A 19,452-nucleotide genomic window follows, 5' to 3' on the forward strand; every position below is an offset into this window, starting at 1 on the left:
CGAAGTTCACCCCCCCGGCGCCCACGGACGTCTCGTATTAGTCTGCCCCCCACACACCCCTTAGAAATCTAAAGATGGAAACAAGAGCGTGTGTCGTTAACCACCAGTTCGTCACCACACCATGGCTACATCGGGATTATTGTTTCGCCACTGAGAATATCGCAAGAAGAAACGAAGTGCGAGATGAGTTCATCTGGATCTGACAGACCGAGGTTGCTGGCTGGGCATTGGCTTGGAAGAAGAGATGGCAACTCGAGCCGAGCGAGGCAAATCGAGATGCCCTCATATATCTGGGTGAGCAAATCTATCAGCGGGATATCCAGGCCTTGGATGCTATCGCCGGTGATCTGTTTTCGACATTGCCATCGTCCACCATGGTGCTGTTCAGTTATCTCAAGCTCCCAACCCTTGCAGTGGCACTGGCCTCCCATCTTTCAAAAGCCCACCTCTTGCATCGTCCTGAAGATGCTTCTTCAGAAAAGATCACGGGCAGCCATGATCACCTCGGATTTCGTTCAGAAACAGAGGACCACCATCTGGTCAAGAGGAAGCACCCAAACCTGAGCCCAGACTACCCGCTCATGTTCCAAGTCCCACTTCCTATCCCTCCTCTGAAGCAACCCACCCGGTAAGTCCCCGCGCTGCTATCTGGCCTCGGTCCCTACCATCGGACTGACACCTCCCAGAATTGTCAAAGTTCCCACTCTGTCCAACATAACCTCCCCCTTCTCGAACCTTACCAATGCCAACACCACGATTCCCAGGTTTGTGCATTACTACGAGATTGAGATCAAGCCCTTCCAGCACTCCATCTACCCGGACCTCAGTCCCGCCAATCTTGTCGGCTACGATGGCATCTCTCCCGGTCCCACCATCATGGTGCCACGAGGGACCGAGTCCGTCGTTCGCTTCGTCAACAAAGCCCACGCCAACAGCTCCGTTCACCTCCACGGATCCTATTCTCGCGCTCCCTTTGATGGTTGGGCCGAGGACACCACCGCCCCTGGGGAGTACAAGGACTATTACTTCCCGAACCGGCAGTCGGGCAGGATGATGTGGTATCACGACCACGCAGTGCACATTGTCTGTTCCTCTCCATCCTGCAAGTTCCAAGTCATGGCACGGCTAACCCATATGAAAACCGCAGACAGCAGAGAACGCCTACATGGGCCAAGCAGGCGTGTATCTCGTCCGCGACCCAGCAGAAGATGGCCTCAACCTCCCTTCCGGCTATGGCGAATACGACATCCCCCTCGTCCTCGCAGCCAAACAGTACAACCTCGACGGGACACTGTTCTCCACTGTCGGGGAGAGAATCAGCCTCTGGGGTGATGTCATCCACGTCAACGGGCAGCCGTGGCCCTTTCTGAACGTCGAGCCACGCAAGTACCGGTTCCGGTTCCTCAACGCGGCCGTGTCAAGATCGTTCTCGCTATACTTTGTCAAGACAAGCAATGCCGGCGGGCTCAACGCCAAACTTCCCTTCAAGGTCATTGCTAGCGATTCGGGGCTGTTGGAGAAGCCAGTTCAGACTTCGTACATGGTTTGTCTCCTCCCAGTCTCTTTTCTTCCCTGAAATGGTAGCTAACCAGTTGATCGCCAGTACATCTCCATGGCCGAGCGCTATGAAATCGTTTTCGACTTCTCTTCCCACGCCGGACAGACCATCGAGCTCCGCAACTTTGCCAAAGCCGGCGGCGCCGGGGTCGAGGACGACTACCAAGACACAGACAAGGTCATGCGCTTTGTGGTTTCCAACACCACTGCCAGCGCCGACACCTCCGTTGTCCCTGCCCAACTACGCACCGTTCCGTTTCCCCGTCCCAAGACAAGGAGAAAGATTGACCAGCACTTCAAGTTCCACCGCGCCAACGGTCAATGGCTCATCAATGGCGTTGGCTTTGCGGAGGCCAACAACCGTATCCTTGCCAATGTCCCCCGCGGCACGGTTGAGATCTGGGAGTTGGAGAACACTACCGATGGCTGGTCTCACCCAATTCACGTGCATCTGGTGGACTTTCGGGTTATCTGGCGTCGACGGGAGGGTAGGCGCGTGGAGAAATACGAAAGTGAGGGGCTCAAGGATGTCGTATGGCTTGGGAGAGAGGAAACGGTGCTGGTGGAGGCTCATTACGCTCCCTGGGACGGCGTGTACATGTTCCATTGCCACAACCTCATCCACGAGGACGACGATATGATGGCCGCATTCAATGTTACTGCGTTGCCTGACTTTGGGTACAACAACTTCTCTGCCAAGTTCTTGGATCCCATGGAGCCGAGGTGGAGGGCAAAGCCATTTGCCATGGCAGACTTTAGCGCGCGGACAGGGCCATTCTCAGGGGCGGCGATTGACCAAAAGGTGAAAGACTTTGCTGCGTCGGACGCCTATAGGCATGCCGACGAGATCATGGATGGCTTGGATCAATACTGGAGGACCGCCAGCCAGCCTGTTCGGAGCACAAGTACACGCTCATCTGCAACCAATACCCGATCGACCTCGAGCAGAGGAACGCGAACCACTACCACATCTAGGGCAACGACGACATCGAGGGCAACATCATCAACGCCAACAACTCGAAATTTAAGCACCCGGCTTCAAGCAACCACTCGTTCATTCATTACAAAATCATGGGACAGTTCAGCAACACAGTCGACAGTGCCGCCGCGCTTAACGTCTAGGCCGCTGTCAAGTTCTCGTCCGCCATCCACAGCAACACTGTTCTAGGTAGCCAGATGGCACTACGTGTATTTGGAAACAAGGAGTTTTTGCAAGTCTCTCTATATATTGACCTGTTTCGCTTTCTTCATCTATATATTCATTCCAGTACTATTCAGTTATGTTTCATTTTCAATGCCAGAATCATTACAGAAAATCACGATCGTCACCAACACCATTGATACCTCTGTTAAGTGCCTGTTAAATATGGAGCTAACACCCCAGTTGATCTAACAATCGTTCCCGTCACCCCCGTGTTAGTTACACTCTCATTTAATATAGGCCTATACCGAACACCTACAACCCAACCGAACGCTACCGACTCCGCCTCACGTGATCTGCGCTCGCGGTGTGTAGGGGGGTCCTATACCATGTCAGCGATAGTCCAATGCTTCTGACATAAGCGAGACTTCTTTTTCACCTCCGAGCCCTCAGCCGGAAGCTCCTTCTAGAGACACATGTGAGCTAACGCCGGTTAGAGATCTACAGTAAAGACAAGAACTTACGAGTAAGTCCTCAAGTCTAGCCTCTTGCGCAAGAGATTAGAAAGGTCGTGACACATCTCTCTTTAAAAAGGGGATTGGAATCACCTTGGCCTAGCTCATTTTCTTCTCATGGGCCTGTAATATACTTAGCACGCCGGTCAAAGCTCGTATGATGTAAAGCTTCCATACCTCGGTGGCGTTCCACACAAGGCTACATACACAACGAAGTCTAATCAGCAGCTTATATGCATGGCAGCGGGTTTCCATCATGATAACACATGCGGTAATTTCCTCCTTTTTTTTCCTATTGCCGATATCAGCCTCGATAGAAAATGGTCTATTCAAACAGGGCAAAACCCACGGGAACGAGCTCGGAATAGTGCTAAAAACCGGTCAATTGATCTCTACAATGTTGGAGACATCGGAAAAGATCCCATATACAGAATTTGCATTGATTGAGCTGGACTGGGCAGACCCGTTCATACGTGAGAATGGCCATCAGCCACTCGTCCAGTCCTACCAAACCCCCATAAAATCAAAGCTTACATTGGCCCGGCTCGTCAGTAAACTGTTAAAACAAAGTCAGCTCATGTCAATCCTCGCGTGTTCCATGGAATAAACATACCTCCATTTTGCGGCGTTCGTTCTATATGGATTTTTAGCCAACCTATATCGCCGGAAATATGTCCAATGCTCGACACACCTCGATTTCAAGGACAAGGACCAAATTCTTCAAAGAACTCAAGTCAGTATCTCCATCCTAGCTTTATCCCAGCTTTTCTTCTCCAAGCCGTTTGCTCACGACGATTTCCTCGTTCGCACCCAGGGGTTTTTCTTTTTTTTGGGTTTTCCGTCCATTTCTGCAGCGAGCGGTGTCAGAAGCATTTCAAAACGATCATCGCGTCGTTCGCAAGCGTGTATGCGGTCATCCAAGCTTATCAAAATCCCCCTTGGAAACGGCATGCCTGAATATTTCCGAACTGTAAGCGGCATTAGCAACCATCCAAGCATGTCAAAAACTCATTCAAAGGCGCAACATACTTGTGGATTTTGGGACTGTGAGCGAGTAAGAAAACATCCAAACATTGTAAAAACCAGTTGAAAAGCGCATACATGGCATCTACAAGCTTTTCTGAATTCCGAAATGATCATAAAACGGTAAACATCGAAGATGCTGGGACAAAAAAAATATGTAAACATACCATGGGTTATGGTCGGTTTTCTTATTTTTTGTATTTTTTTTTTTTTTTTTATATGTGTGTTTAGGGAAATGAAGGGGGGAAATCACGACTTGTCAGATTCAAGACCTCTGCTTCATGATGGGACAGTCTGTGCACACAGCTGGTTAGCAAAGTCATCAAGGTTGATGGAAAAGGGGGAAGGTGCGTTCGAGCTTTTCTTAATGAGTCTGTCTTGTTTCCCATCACAAAACACTTTTAACTGGATAAACATACAAATCTACTGAGCTATTTGACCTGTCTTGTTAGAAGGCTACTGAATCTCATCATTCTTTTCCAGAGTTATGAAAAGACATGATGACCAGTCTTACAAAAGAAAGGCTGACCCCTTCATACAGAGACTGGGGTATATATATGTTTGTTGCTGACCGTGGTCTTGTCACACCTACACAACTCACAGTTTTAAGAAGACCGTTAGTGAAAGCATAAGATTGGGTACCCTGAAGATGGGAGTTCATTATACGGGGGTGGAAGGACTCCTCGTGGTGAGGAGGAAGGCATGATGAGCCGTACATGACGGAGCTGGTGACTGTTCACAGGGCCTGGAATTTCATTTGCATGACCTCCTACTCGCACGCCTCGCCACCAGAGATGACAGCAAACTACACTCTCCACACATATCAGCCATATACGACTGTTGTTCATATGTTAGGTGTAGCATCTCAACTGAGGACACATGCTACAACCCTTGCCACGTCACTTTCCCGACCGGCAGGAGGTCAAAAAGAAACCAGGAACATTGCTACTTTGTAACTTTTAGAGTTGAGGTGATAGCAGCTATGTCACCAAGAGCAAAAAAGCATCAAAAATATCTCCCTTGCTCTTGAACCCAAGCTCAAGCGAACACGACGATCCACCCAGGGCTCGAACCTGGAACCTCCTGATTCGTAGTCAGACGCGCTTCCAATTACGCCAGCAGACCTTGCTGTGATGGTGTTTGGCTCCAGGATAGAGGCTTCAAGTTTGACATGCAGAATTTGTGCGTGGGTGTTCCTTGCCGATATCAACCCTGGAGCGAGTGGGGCCACCACCGAATCATGGGCTGGGGTTTCCAAGTAGGGAAAAACAGTCCAGATGACAGTAGACTTCAGAGCTCAAGCAGTCAGGAAGAATGCCTTCTCGGCACGGATTTGGCCTGGGTAGGAAGATATTTGGAGATAAGGGGCTGCCATCAACCCTAACCCCCAATTCCAAGCCGCACCCTCCACGTTGCACCCTCCACGATTCAGTTCCGGCAAAGATCGCCCAAACGCGATGTGTGACAGCAACGTCAAGATAAGGTTGCAGGTGTCAATGCCAATCAAGAAGGGTTACTGTTGTATTGGGGGTTGCATGGGAGGACGTCGTGCAGGCGATCTGTGTTCTGTTATCAGGTCCTTTCAGGGTAGTTGATGATGGGGACATCAGTGTGCCCGTAGCACCATGGCCACCAGCACGGAGGAGTGGTTCGTGGGATTTCTGGGGGAATGTTATCCACGCCTTGGGGAAGACAATGCTCGGAACCGCCGGGTCTAGAATAACAACAAGACAAAAATAAAAGACAGCGGCAAACTGCGCCCTGCTTTGCCATGTGGTAAAATGACAAATGTCAAAGTCGGGACTCGTCGACATGTTGACAGGAGTTCAGCAGAGCCCCACTGCGATGCTACAGTGGGTTCCGAGAGGAACGGGTGTTCCCGCCGCGGAGATGCAATTGTTACTGGCAACTGCTGACTCGGCCTTCCTGTTAGCAATAGTGAGCTGATCCAGCTGATCGAGCCTCAAATGTCCACACGAGGGATATTGCAGGAATTGCCCAGCCGGGAGAATTGTTTTGCAACTCGCAAGAAAAAAACGGTCTTGTTGGAGTATCGGCCCTCGGAGATGCGCTTGTCAATGTCGATCGTACGGCACTCGGTATCGTACCACACCCCCTAGGCGAGACCAAGAAAGCTCTGCGCAATGGCTGGGAAAGTGAAGGAAGGCAATGGGATGACAGAAAGGCAGAGAGAACAACAGGATGTAGAGAAGGATAAATACCCTTCCATGGTCCAAGGAAAACAATCTCAATATCCCAAACCATCAAGTCTAGAGTGGACCAGAGTCACAACGCATATCCCCAGATTTCCCCAGTTCCCCACTTGAGCCGACCGTCGGGAATCTGAGACGCTACACTTGTCAAGACTTTTAACTTCAGTCTCCCCGTCCAATAGCCACTCATCAAGCTTTGCCAAGTCAGATAGACCACTGGATATCCTTCACCATGGCAGCCATCACCCCCGAGCAGATCGCCATTGTCAAGGCGACAGCGCCAGTTCTCAAAGAACACGGCGTAACCATCACCACCACCTTCTACAACAACCTCATCGGAGATGTTCCAGCACTTCACAACTTTTTCAGCACCACCAGCCAAACAACAGGTCGACAGCCACGAGCACTTGCCGGCGCTGTTCTGGCTTATGCGACGTATATCGACGACCTCCCCAAGCTGACACATGCCGTGGAACGCATCGCCCACAAGCATGTTTCCCTCCAAGTAACCCCTGAGCAATACGACATCGTCGGAAAGTACCTGATCCAAGCCATCGGTCAAGTCCTCGGTGACGCAGCCACCGCCGACATCGTCGACGCCTGGATTGCCGCCTATGGTGTCCTTGCCCAGGTCTTCATCAACCGCGAAGGCGAGATGTACAAGTCGAACGCCGCCGACGGCTGGGTCGGCTGGCGCAAGTTCCGCATCACCCAGAAGGTACCAGAGAGCAGCACCATCACGAGCTTCTATCTCGCCCCCAGCGATGGGGCCACGCCACTACCCAAGTACATGCCGGGTCAGTACGTCAGCTTGCAGGTGCCGGTGCCCGAGCTTGGGTACCTGCAGAGCAGACAGTACAGCCTGAGCGAAGCCCCGAGAAAGGGAGAGTACTACCGCATCAGCGTCAAGCGAGAGGAGGCCCTCGAGCCGAGCGCCCCTGCCCTTGTTTCCAACATGTTGCACGACCAGTACGCCGTGGGCGACGAGGTCGAGCTGTCGCATCCACAGGGCGAGTTCTTTGTGGACCCCCAGGACGCAAGCAAGGAGGGTGTCCCGGTCGTTTTGGTATCCGCCGGCGTTGGTGCGACACCGCTCAAGGCCATCCTTGACAGCCTCGTGTCTGCGGGGTCCAAGAGACCAGCATCATGGATCCATTCATCACGATCGAGCGCGGCACAGCCGTTTGCTGACGATATCCGGCGTATCTGTCGCGAGAACGAGAACGTGTCGGCCAATGTGTTCCTGCGCACGCTTGGCCCTGAGGACCGCGCTGGGGTACACTACGAGTTTGGAGACATGCGGCTGGATCTGGCAAAGTTGGACAAGGAGCGCGGTTTGTTCCTGGGTGACTCTCGAGCCGAGTACTACATTTGTGGTCCCGAGGCATTCATGATCGATGTTCGCCGCACATTGGTCGAGCAGGGTGTCGACAGGTCGAGGATATTCCTGGAGCTGTTTGCGACGGGTGATGTCAGCGACGAGGAAGCAAAATGGTGAACGATTGGGATGGGAATTAGGTAGAGCGTATTGTAGCATATGGAGTACTCACCTTGAGAATAAGAACATCTTCTGACACCTAGATTGGATGCGCGTAGCCGTTGACAGGTTGATGGTTGATGCTAGACTCACACAACTTTCGAAGACGACATAGGTGTAGGTGACAACCTGGGCCGTGGACGTGCTGAAGCAAGCCACGGCATGGTGCCCCTGCGTTGTAGGTGCTGAATCCCCACTATAAATGGCGTTCGGGTGGCTGAGAGCCTTGGCAGCAGTGGCAATTTGGGCTTGGAGGCCCTCAACGATGTCTTCAACATCTTGTTGTTTCTGATACATTGCAGACCACGTCAGCTCCCACCTCCAATTCCACGGCATAAGACTTCTTGATTTCAAATCAAGAGTTTGAAGCCATACGACACAGTTCAGCTGCGCGTTATTTCCGCCCCTTTTTTGGTCGTGCTATGCTCGGCTCCTGTTTCCATCACACAGAAACCCAACTCAAGTTCCAGCATGCCAGAAGCCTCCTCGCCCAGCACCCCCGCTGTTGCTATACACGACGCCATTCATCGTTGCCTCGGAACCGCTATTTAACCCGAGTAGTGAGGGGATTAGCATCTCTCACGGGATGTCTTGTGCCTCCTGACTCTCAGCTGTGAAAAACCGGGCCGAGTCTTGTCAGGAGGACTGTTCCCTGCAAACAGCCAGTGTTGAAGCTCTTGGAAGGTTGCGCGAGGAGTTGCTGGCTGAGACCTCGGTAGAAGCATGTCGAAGATGGCACTTTCTGATCTTGACTGATCCTGGCAGACGTCAAGCTGAATGCTTTAAGGGAGAATCTGGAACCAGAATCCCTTTGCCCCCAGGTCACACAGCGTTGAGATTTGCGTGTAACATTGCCAAGCTCCTTTGTGCGGGCCGAACCGAGCTGGCGGGTTCGATCGCCTCTGCAAGCCACGACATCCCTTTGTGTTCTTTGCTTCTGCCAGTTCATAGGCTTATGTGGGCTACTAATACCTCCAACCGAGTGCCCGGTGGACTGTGGTGTGGTCAATGGCAATAAGTCTTGATATATCTGTATATTGTCCGAACTAATAACGAACGTTTGTGGGGATGAGTCCCGAATCTCCGTTGTGTTTTTCTCGAACATATTACGGAGGACGCGTGGGATTTCTTCCGGCCGAAACGATTGAGCGTGCTTCAGTTGCAGCCCCGGCCGGAGCTTCATTCACGTAAGCGTCTTCCAGTACTGCTGATCCTTCACAACTAACCAGCTGTTATCCTGTCCCGCTCGTCCATCATGTCACCTTATCACAGCCGGCATCTTGATATGATGGCTTGAATGCTAAAATGCCAAGTTCGGTTGTATTTCGGCGGCCGGCTTCCCCGTCTTTGACTGGTGACTGGTGACCCGGCGATCATGACTGCTAATTGGGGAGATCTAACGGATATAGCGGTACACATTGACCTCACCAAGAGTTGGTTGGTGTTTTCCCGATCAGGTAATCCCGCGGCTGCTGTCAGGTACGATTGCAATCCGTGATCGACAAGGGGAGCTGGTCTTTCCCAGCAGCCTACCTTGGGGTTGCCGTGCGCTGGAGGGCGTTGCGGTAGAACGTTGGGCCGTCCAAATCACCTCGGAGTCTCAAGCAGGTACAACGGCGGCCGATGACACAAGACGCCCCCTTGCCACTCGCACAAACATGACGACGGGAGCAGCCCCTTCGCATCCTGGACATGGATTGTTAGAGATTAAGCCGTGCCTGATACTGTCCACAAGCAGCATTGCATGCCGTATCTGGTACCACTCCCTGGCATGTGTCATGCGTCTCCGATGTTGCCTTGCTGCACCAGCTCGTGGCCCATCTTCGAGCTAAACCCCGCTGGGCCATCAGTCATCGGCTTCATCCTTACACCACTCTCAGACAGGACCACAATGTCTGCCCCGAGTCCGTTTTGGGCTGTTGAATTCTGTATCTTCCTTGGCACGTGTACACGATGTGGCACTCTGGGTCGATGTTTGGTTCCTGGACTGGCTTGGATGGAGGTTCTGGAGGGCTCGCCTTCAGCCTTCCCAGACGAAAGGTCTCGCACACGGAAAGGGAACCTGGGTTCGACAAGGCACTGTGAGAGATGGATGCCTTGTTGCATTTAATTTCAGATGTCTCTCTCAGTTGGCAGCACCATGATGGAGACTTGTCCTAGGTAGCACGGGGAAACCCAAAAGGCCATCCCCAAACCATGATTCTCACAAGTAACCTTCTGTCCTTCCGTCGCGAGCATTGAGGTGGGATGCTCTTTGAGGAAAGACACAGACTGGCTCCATCGTTCCTGGGAAGCACCGGTCGCCGTCACGCCTTTTCGTCCTGCTGTTCGGCTTAGGCCAACTGCCCGCTGCCAAGTATTTCACCTGCCCCGTCCACCAATCCCCCACACTGTAGTTGTCCTTGTGGAGGTAGCTTGCGGTCGCCATCGTCATAGTGGTGGTAAGGAGATCATTCTGTCTTGTCAGCGGTCCTAGAAAACCGCACTGTCATCATGGTAAGTCCTTTCCAAGTCTCCGATTGTATCCTACCAAAACCGAGGGCGATGCCGTTGATCGGCGATGGGTATGGGCGGTGTGAGAAGAATCTGTAGCTGGGAAGCTGCGGGGCTCTGGCAAGGCTGCTCCTAGTTGAACCCATGGCAGTGTCCAACCTTCCAGTTCTAGGTTGCTAGAAGGAGCCCATGGGTGGCCTGCTAGCGCCCATGTTTGGCCCAGTGTTCCCCATACATACGTTGGGTAGACACTCGAGCTTTTCCTTGTGTGCTAATCCTGCCTACCAGGTATTTCTGGCAGGGTCTGGCTGTCCGGCGAGTTGCGCTCTTTGGGGCATCAGTGTAATCTGAACTTGTCTCCATTCACCTGATCCATTGCCACCACGAGAGAGATCGCAACTGTCACCCAGCATTCTAACATGGTACGGAGCCAAGGGCAGTGCGCATGCCCCCCTTCCTGGTGTCCACATGGGTTCTCAACCGCTCCAGTAGACCTAGCTTCGACCAAGAGCGTGCTTTCGGTTGCTTGTTGCTCCTGAAGGCCCGTTCAAATTTTTCCTTTTTTTCCCCCACCAGGCTATCGTTCTTTTCACCATTGCCGTCTCACTCTGATCCTGATCAACTGACTGTTAAAGCAATCCACCACCTACCTCCCAGGCCTTTGACGGCCCTTGATCCTGTTCCCAAGCAGCTATTCACTATCCTTGTTCGGCACCTACGACGACGTCTTTCTGCTTTACAGGCAAACAATTCACTTGCTCGGCCTCCTTTTCTCATCGTTCTTTGCTGGACCAGCTCAATTTGTTTGGCGACCCGCTGATCCACCTAGCATACAGCACCATTTTTCTTTCATTGCTGTCTTTGATTGCGGTTTTTTTGTTTAATCAGATTGTCGATACCCCCAGCAACCCGGTCCTTTGCCTCCTTTCAGTTCTTGTCTTTCCAACGATAATACAGTTTCAAGACTGTAAACCACTACGGGGCACCCCTTCAAAAATGCCGTCCTCGCCCTGTGGTGCTGAGCCCATCGCCATCATCGGCTCCGCGTGCCGGTTCCCGGGAGGCGCGAGCTCCCCCTCGCGCCTGTGGCAACTGCTCGCGAACCCGAGGGACCTCTCGGAGCGCGTGCCCGTGGGAAGATTCCATGTCGACGCCTTCTACCACCCAGATGGCGAGTTCCCCGGCACGACGAATTCTGCCCGTGGGTACTTCCTGGACCACGACCCCCGGCTGTTTGACGCCAGCTTCTTCAGCGTCACGCCCAAGGAAGCTGAAGCAATCGACCCCCAGCAGCGGTTGCTTCTAGAAGTGGTGTACGAGGCCCTCGAGTCGGCCGGGTACTCTCTCCAGCAGCATGCGGGTGCCCGTGTTGGTGTGTTTGCCGGTGTGATGACGGCCGACTACGACACCCTCTCACAGAGGGACGAGCTCACCACAAGCCAGTACTATGCCACGGGCAATGCGCGGTCCATGGTCTCCAACCGGCTCTCGTACTTTTTCAACTTCAAAGGGCCCTCCATGACGATCGACACGGCCTGTTCATCCAGCCTGGTAGCCCTCCACCAAGCTGTCTTGAGTCTTCGGTCGGGCGATTGCGAAATGGCTTGCGTGGCTGGTGCCAACCTCATCCTGACCCCTGAGCAGTTCATCGTCGAGTCCAGCCTACACATGCTCAGTCCCTCCGGTCACTGCAGCATGTTTGACGCCAATGCCGATGGCTATGCCCGCGGCGAAGGAATTGCGGCTATGTTTGTCCGTCCCCTGAGCAAAGCCCTGGCCAGTGGCGACCACATTCTCGCCGTTATTCGGGAAACCGGTGTCAATTCGGATGGCAGGACGACAGGGATCACGATGCCCAACTGGGAAGCGCAAGCACAGCTTATTCAGGACACATATCGACGAGCCGGCCTAGATATCAACACCCTCGAGGACCGCTGTCAGTATTTTGAGTGTCATGGGGCTGGAACGGCTGCAGGTGACCCCAAGGAAGCCCGCGCCATCGAACATGCCTTCTTCTCGGGTGAGCTTCGAGCTGGGCCGTCAACAGACTTGATCCCGCCCGCGGAAAGGCCTCGGCTTCTGGTTGGCTCAGTGAAGACGGTCATTGGCCACACTGAGGGGTCGGCAGGTCTCGCAGGGTTATTCAAGGTTGTCGAGAGCATGCGACATGATACCATTCCTCCAAACCTACATCTGGATCGGTTGAACCCGCAAGTTGCCGAATATGCCAGCCACTTGGTCGTCCCAACAAGCCCCGTCCCATGGCCAGCGGTCCAGCCAGGACAACCGAAAAGAGCCAGCGTCAACTCGTTCGGTTTCGGCGGCACCAATGCCCATGCGATTGTTGAGCAGTACGTTCCAGCCATCCACGACGAGAACTTCGTGTCAAATGCTCACGTCCCTCGCCCCATCCCCAACGGGTCAGTCGGGCCTAGAGTCAATCGTATTTGCCTCCCTTTGGTACTCTCTGCCAAATCCGAAAAGTCCCTGGTAGCTGTTGTGCAAGCCTATTACGATCACCTCCTCAAGAACCCCGGAGCCTCAACCGAAGAGCTGTCATGGCACACCTACGCCCGCCGCACAGCCTTTGCTCACAGAGTGTTCTTTGCGGGTACAACAACGGAAAGGCTTCTTGGGAAGCTGGCGCGATTCCTGAAGATACCAGACGCCCCGCCTGAGCCTCCTAGAAAGAAGCTGAAAACAACCGACAAACGAGAGACGCCGCCACCGGTTGCCACTATGTGTCGCGTGAAACCAGAACATCAGAAGCCCAAGTTGCTGGGGATCTTCACGGGCCAGGGAGCGCAATGGGCCACCATGTCTCGGGGTCTGCTTGTGACAAGCAAGGTTTACCGTGATTCTATTCGACAGTTGGACGGGATTCTGCGGCAGTGCCCGCATCCACCTCCCTGGAGCTTGGAACACGAGATATCGGCGGACGAGGGTCTTTCGAGGGTTCATAGGTCGACAATCTCGCAGCCTCTGTGTACCGCCATTCAGATTGCTTTAGGTAAGACACCTTGCCTGTGCATGGATTCTCTGTTCAGTTCTGGAGGGGCCGCCGGATCTGCTTTGCTAACACTGCTCCCGAACAGTCGACTTGTTACACTCGATCGAGATTAGCTTCCACACAGTGGTTGGCCACTCGTCTGGGGAAATCGGTGCTGCATATGCCGCCGGCCGGATCGGTGCCCGAGATGCTATTCTGATTGCTTACTACCGTGGAATGGACGTGAACCTCGCCTGCGGAGCCGGGGGCGTCAAAGGGGGGATGCTAGTTGCAGGCATGTCAATGGAGGAGGCCGCCGATTTCTGTGCTAGAAGAGAGTACAGCCCAGGACTCTGCATTGCCGCCAGCAACTCGCCCATGGTTGTCACGCTTTCAGGTGATCTTGACTTGATTCATGAGGCCTGCAAGTATCTTAAGGGCAAGAGGTTGCTAGCGCGGATACTCAACGTCGACACGGCTTACCATTCACCCCACATGGAGGTTCCGTCAATAAAGTATCTGGAAGCGATCAAATCGTGCAACATCTCACCGCGGGCTCAAAACAATGGAACCGCCTGGATTTCGACTGTGTCTGGCACTGGGGAGCCCAAGGCAGCGGATTTGAAGGACATCTACTGGCGCGACAACATGATGAAGCCGGTGCTGTTTTACGAGGCTATGAGTACCGCCTTGGACAAAAATGGACCGTTCGACGGAGTGATAGAGGTCGGGCCCCATTGCACTCTTAGGGGGCCAGTGTTTGAAGCGATCCGAGAGAGCATGGGAACAGAAGCAACTTTGCCCTATACTGGACTCCTCAACAGGGGGATGGACGACCGGGAGGCGTTTGGCGAGTTTCTCGGCTGGATATGGGCCCAGTTTGGGGTTTACAACTCTCACATTCGGCAATTCGTCCTGGGTTCCGTACAGCCCGAGCTGATCAACACGCGGATTCAAGGTGCTCCCAGTTACCCATGGGACCATTCACAGATTCATTGGAGAGAGTCGAGACTATCTCGACAGTATCACTTCAGGTTGGCCATGCCTCACGAACTCCTGGGGGTACGCACTCGAGACGATTCTCGGTACCTACTTCGATGGCGGAACATTCTGAAGTTTGAGAAGCTCACTTGGGCCAGGCACCATGCGTTCCAGGGTCAATCGGTACGTCACAGATCTAACTTCTACTGTCTGTGTAAAACTTGACCGTGTGCTAACAAGAATTGTTGACAGCTACTCCCCGCGTCAGCCTACGTCATCATGGCGGTTGATGCTGCCAAAGCCGCTGCGCCAGAGGTAGCAATTTCTGTGATCGAGCTTCGCGATCTCAAGTTCTACAAAGGCATCACGTTTGATCCTAATTCGCCCGGGGTCGAAGTTCTCTCCTCTTTGGTCATTGAGAAAGAGACGCCAGACACATGGGAGGCTTCATTTCTGCTGACTTCAACCGTTGCCGACGGCCGCACCGATGTGAAAAAGAACTTTAGTTGCCGGGTCGCCATCACGTCTGGCGCACCACATCCCAATCTGTTGCCTACGCGGCCAGCGACGAGAGCGGAAACACTGAGTGCCAACCCCGAGGCTTTCTATGCCATGATGGCCGGGACGGGCTTGAGGTACACTGGCCCATTCCGAGGGCTACAAGCACTCGACCGTCGGTTTGATTTTGCGTCGAGTTCCCTGAGGAGAGTTCACCCCGACGACACTACAAGGCTTGACCTCAGCCCCGCCACCTTGGACAGTTGTCTTCAAACGGCCTTTGTCACAATGTCTTCGCCTGGCGACGGTGCCATCTGGACACCATTCTTGCCAGTGGAGATCGAGAGCATCCGCATGAACCTATCACTGTGCAATGCCCAGGAACGGAGCGACACGCTGGTGGTTGATGCGCATAAGACGCAGGCTACACCATGCACGAAGAGCGCCCCGGCCTCCTTCACTGCCGACATCGAGATATTTAATGATGAAGGCAAGCAGGAGATACAGATTGAGGGACTCAAAGTTGGGTCGTTTGGCCCTACCAATCCCGAGGATGACTACGAGCTGTACCTTACCACACAGCTGGACCTTGATCCCGAAGACGCTATCGTGTCCGCCACAGACGAAGACGTCCGCCCCGTGAGCCCCATGCTTGCCGAGTCCTGCGAGCGCGTCGCTTCTTTTTTCATCAAGGGACTGCCAGCCACTGCAGTGTGTCCAAGTCCGGGCTCGCACCTCGTTTCTGCGTCCATCGCCAGCCGAGCAGAGCTGCGCCGCGCCACAAGCACCTGGTCGGATGAGACAGAGGAGTCTCTTGATCGGTTCATTTTATCCTCGCCGTACTATTCGGCTTTGAGCTTGGTCCGCAGACTGGGCCGAAACGTTCCGGATGTGATGGCTGGCATGCTTCCTATAGTGTTTGAAGAAGCTCGCCAGACGCATAGCTTCCAGCGTCATATTTCGAGAGTGGTGAAGCAAATATCCCACAAGTATGCCTCGATGCACGTCTTGGGACTGACAGATGCTGAGCTTGGGTTGACGGAGCACGTGTTGGATGGCTTGGGCACCTCCTTTGCATCCTACCGCATCGGCTCTCGGCCTGAGGAGAATCTCAACGATCGAATCCAGCTTTCCGAGTCTCTGAGCGAGAAGGTTATCACCGAAAAAGTCGATTTCACCACGGGTGTTCCAGCAAATGGCCAGCTCTACGACCTAGTTCTTCTGTCTACTTCTCTATTCGAGCCTCACAACACGGCCACTGTCCTCGGCCACGTTCGGAACATGATGCGGCCTGGAGGCTTCCTGATGCTCATTCAGGTTACAAGGACTCCTCTCGAGGAACGTCTCCGTCGTACCATCAGCTGTGTACCCTCTCTGCAGTCGATGTCCCCAACACCGCCTGACTGGCCTGACCTTCTTGATCAGTGCGGATTTCAAAATTCCAGCGAGGACTCGGCCCAGAACTATGCCACTGGCTTTTCTCTGATTGTTCGTCAAGCGCAGTCTCTGGAGAAAGCGCTGCTGATGTATCCTCCCTCCGAGGACTCGGACCCGGAGCGTCTGATGAATAGACTCTTGATTGTTGGCGGCAAGCAGCTGTGGACATCATTCATCTCATCGCAAGTCACTGCAGCACTGGCTTCGCATTGCGGGTTGATCACTACCGTTGCGTCCCTTGACGACTTGGCACCCGGGCATGCTGCCAACTTTACAGCCGTCATCCTCCTCTGCGACCTGGATGAGCCCCTTCTGCTGAACATGAACGAGAAGCGGATGGAGGCCTTGAAGGAGCTACTCCGTCCAGAAATGGTGATCCTTTGGGTCACGGAAAGTGCCTGGACTACTACCCCTGGCAATTCGGCTTCTTTGGGCTTCACGCGCACCCTCGCTGCTGAGATCCCAGGATTGACCCTCCAAGTCCTTGACCTCGAGACTGTTAATACCGATCCCGCCGTCAAGGCCGTCTCTGAGACCTTTTTCCGCCTTGCCATGTACGCTAGGATTCAACACACAAGTGTCGAAAACCCTCTGTGGGTTCTGGAGCCAGAGATACACATCAAGGATGGCCGTCGCATGGTTCCCCGTGTTCGTCCGTGGAAGAAAGGCAACAACCGCGCGAACGCCGGTCGGCGGATTGTCACAGCTCCTTGCAACACCTTGGAAAATGTGGTGGAAATTCTGCCAGGGCATTCAGGAAACGGGCCATACAGGGCAGAGGAGTGGGGATTGGCGTCTGCGTCGGACCCTCCAGGAGAGCTCTTTGGTATGCAGGTCAACTACAGCACCGTCGGTGCGCTCAACACAGGGCTCAGTTCTTTCCCGTCGGCCTACGTCTGCCTTGGCAGTGATACGAGGACCCTCGCCACAACGGTTGCTTTGTCCAAAGTCAATGCCTCCTACATCATGATGCCAACGAGATGGGGTACGGAGATTACGATCCCCAGTCTGAACGAGCCGGTCTTCTTTGGGCTTTTGGTCCGCTATTTCCTGGCGCTCAGCATTTCGTGGAAAGCCAGGGGACAGTCACTCTTGGTTATCGAGCCTGACGAGCGGTTCCAGGAGTGCATCAAGGACGTCTGTGTCAAGCAGGGGATTTCGTTCCAGATATTCTCGACCGACGAGCAGCGCTGCAGGCGGGTACCAGAGATGACTTTTCTTCACCCGGCGCTTTCTCGACGCGAGATCAGGGATTTGAACCTTCCGCAGCGTGCCTTGGTTGTGGATATGCTCCCCAAGGGGAGCCGTCTCTCCGAGATGTTCAAAGCCACGGTGGATGAGCCCTCAGCGTATCACCATCTCTCCTCGTTCTTGCGACCAGCGGCAGACTTGGAAGTCGATGGGGTCAATCCCGATGCTGGTGCATGCGTACACCTTGATAGAATTTGGGAGGGAGCTGTCACCTTGTCGCTTGCCAAGATGGAAACACTGGCCGATGGTGCTGTCTCCCCTCTCCTCTCTGTACCGGCCTTGGTCGACTGTACAGAGCCGGTTGCGCCGTTTTCGGTCATTCACTGGAAGGCCGAGAGGGACATTCAACAGATCATCACCCCGCCTTATGGCCGTCAGCTGTTGAGTCCATCAAAGACCTACCTTCTTGTTGGTCTGACAAGGGACTTTGGCCAGAGCCTCTGCACGCTCTTGGCTCAACAGGGGGCGCGCCACCTTGTCCTGGCGAGCCGGAACCCGCCCCGGCGGTCCCCAAGATGGGCAGAAGAGCTGACGAGAAAGGGCGTCCAACTCAGGTTTCAGACGCTGGATGTGACCAAGATGGAGCAAGTGACCGCCTTGAAGACCAAGATCGCACAGACCCTCAGATTCCCTCCCGTCGGGGGTGTTATCAACGGCGCCATGGTTCTCGACGACCGCGTCTTCTCTGAAATGTCCATCGAGTCCTTCCAACGAGTCATGGCGCCCAAGACGATCGGTTCCAGCAATCTCGACGACGCGTTCTGCTCACCAGACATGGACTTTTTCATCATGACCTCGTCCTTTGCGGCCGTCGGCGGACATGCCGGCCAGTCTAACTATGCTGCGGCCAACATGTACATGAACGGCCTCGCCGCCTCGAGACGCCACCGCGGGTTTGTCGGTTCCATTCTCAACATTGGTGTCATTTACGGGCTGGGCTTCTTGCACCGCGAGAAGGAGAATCTCTACGAGGGTTTGGAGCGGGAGGGATACCCGCCTATTTCGGAACGGGATCTTCATCACATGTTCCTCGAGGCTATTGTTGCGGGAAAGCCGACAGAGGATCAGATCTACGACATCACTACCGGGTTGCGGCGGTTCCCGGTCGGGCGGCCTACCCTGCATTGGCACAGCGATCCGAGGTTTTGTCACTTTACTCGCGGCAGTGATGATCGGGACGAGGAAAGCGACGCTGGGTCTCAGCAGCTGAGCCTGAAGGAGCAGACTAGCCGCGGCGAGACGGAGGAGGATGTTGCTGAGATTCTCGTTCCGGCGTTTATCAAGAGATTACAGAATCAGCTCAAGCTGGCGGAGGGAACTGTGACAGCCGAGCAGAGCATTGTCGAGTTGGGTGTTGATTCACTGGCGGCTGTGGAGATTCGATCATGGGTCTGGAGGACGCTGGGCCATGATGTGGGGGTGATGAAGATTCTCAGCGGCATGACGATTAGCCAGTTGTGCGGGGAGATTGCAGCGGCCACCATGGCGGTTCGCGTGACGACGCAGCAGAGTTTGGAGGCGACGGGAGTGCCTAGTGATGCCTCGGCGACGCCTCACACTACCTCTGTGGTTTCTGGTGCCGAGTTGGAGACGCATTCGGTGGCGACGACGGCAGCGGAGGAGTAGATGTTGAGTTTGGGTTCTTTGGTCGCCATATTGAGTTCAAGTATTGGAGTCGTGTAACAACAGACGAGTGTGTAGTTTTCCGGTGTGTGTGTTGGGGGGGGATTGATTCTGCATATATATGACCAAAAGGAGGTTGGGACGTTGGCTGGAAAGGTGTCGTTATTCGTTATACTGAAGGGATTGGATGCAAG

At 53.9% G+C, this 19,452-nt stretch overlaps 3 protein-coding genes and 1 non-coding gene across 4 annotated transcripts; all 4 read left to right on the top strand.

The window, feature by feature from the left end:
• On the top strand, nt 1–2,882 carry QC764_501710 (uncharacterized protein). Its single transcript, XM_062947426.1, has 4 exons — nt 1–628; nt 687–1,083; nt 1,148–1,543; nt 1,604–2,882. The coding sequence occupies exons 1-4, from the start codon at nt 375–377 to the stop codon at nt 2,723–2,725; spliced, it is 2,169 nt and encodes a 722-aa protein (XP_062798528.1). The 5' UTR covers nt 1–374; the 3' UTR covers nt 2,726–2,882.
• Nucleotides 2,883–5,288: 2,406 nt separating this feature from the next.
• QC764_0074030 lies at nt 5,289–5,361 on the top strand. Its single transcript has one exon. It is a non-coding gene; the product is annotated as a tRNA-Arg (tRNA).
• A 1,320-nt stretch (nt 5,362–6,681) lies between these two features.
• Nucleotides 6,682–7,947, top strand: QC764_501700 (uncharacterized protein; the record flags this gene model as incomplete). The annotated part of the gene is made up of 1 exon (XM_062947425.1): nt 6,682–7,947. The coding sequence occupies one exon, from the start codon at nt 6,682–6,684 to the stop codon at nt 7,945–7,947; it is 1,266 nt and encodes a 421-aa protein (XP_062798529.1).
• Nucleotides 7,948–10,231: 2,284 nt separating this feature from the next.
• Nucleotides 10,232–19,261, top strand: QC764_501690 (Type I Iterative PKS; the record flags this gene model as incomplete). Its single annotated transcript, XM_062947424.1, has 4 exons — nt 10,232–10,482; nt 10,768–13,489; nt 13,575–14,632; nt 14,702–19,261. The coding sequence occupies exons 2-4, from the start codon at nt 11,476–11,478 to the stop codon at nt 19,259–19,261; spliced, it is 7,632 nt and encodes a 2,543-aa protein (XP_062798530.1). The 5' UTR covers nt 10,232–10,482; nt 10,768–11,475.
• Between the last annotated feature and the right edge of the window lie 191 nt (nt 19,262–19,452).

This window comes from Podospora pseudoanserina, chromosome 5 (assembly GCF_035222485.1).
Source record: "Podospora pseudoanserina strain CBS 124.78 chromosome 5, whole genome shotgun sequence".
In the NCBI taxonomy this organism is placed as follows: Eukaryota; Fungi; Ascomycota; class Sordariomycetes; order Sordariales; family Podosporaceae; genus Podospora; species Podospora pseudoanserina.

Coding starts and splice junctions, on each gene's coding strand:
- QC764_501710 (XM_062947426.1), top strand. CDS start 375: ATGGTGCTGTTCAGTTATCTCAAGCTCCCAACCCTTGCAGTGGCACTG. Junction 629..686: donor CCTCTGAAGCAACCCACCCG/GTAAGTCCCCGC, acceptor GACACCTCCCAG/AATTGTCAAAGTTCCCACTC. Junction 1,084..1,147: donor ACGACCACGCAGTGCACATT/GTCTGTTCCTCT, acceptor TGAAAACCGCAG/ACAGCAGAGAACGCCTACAT.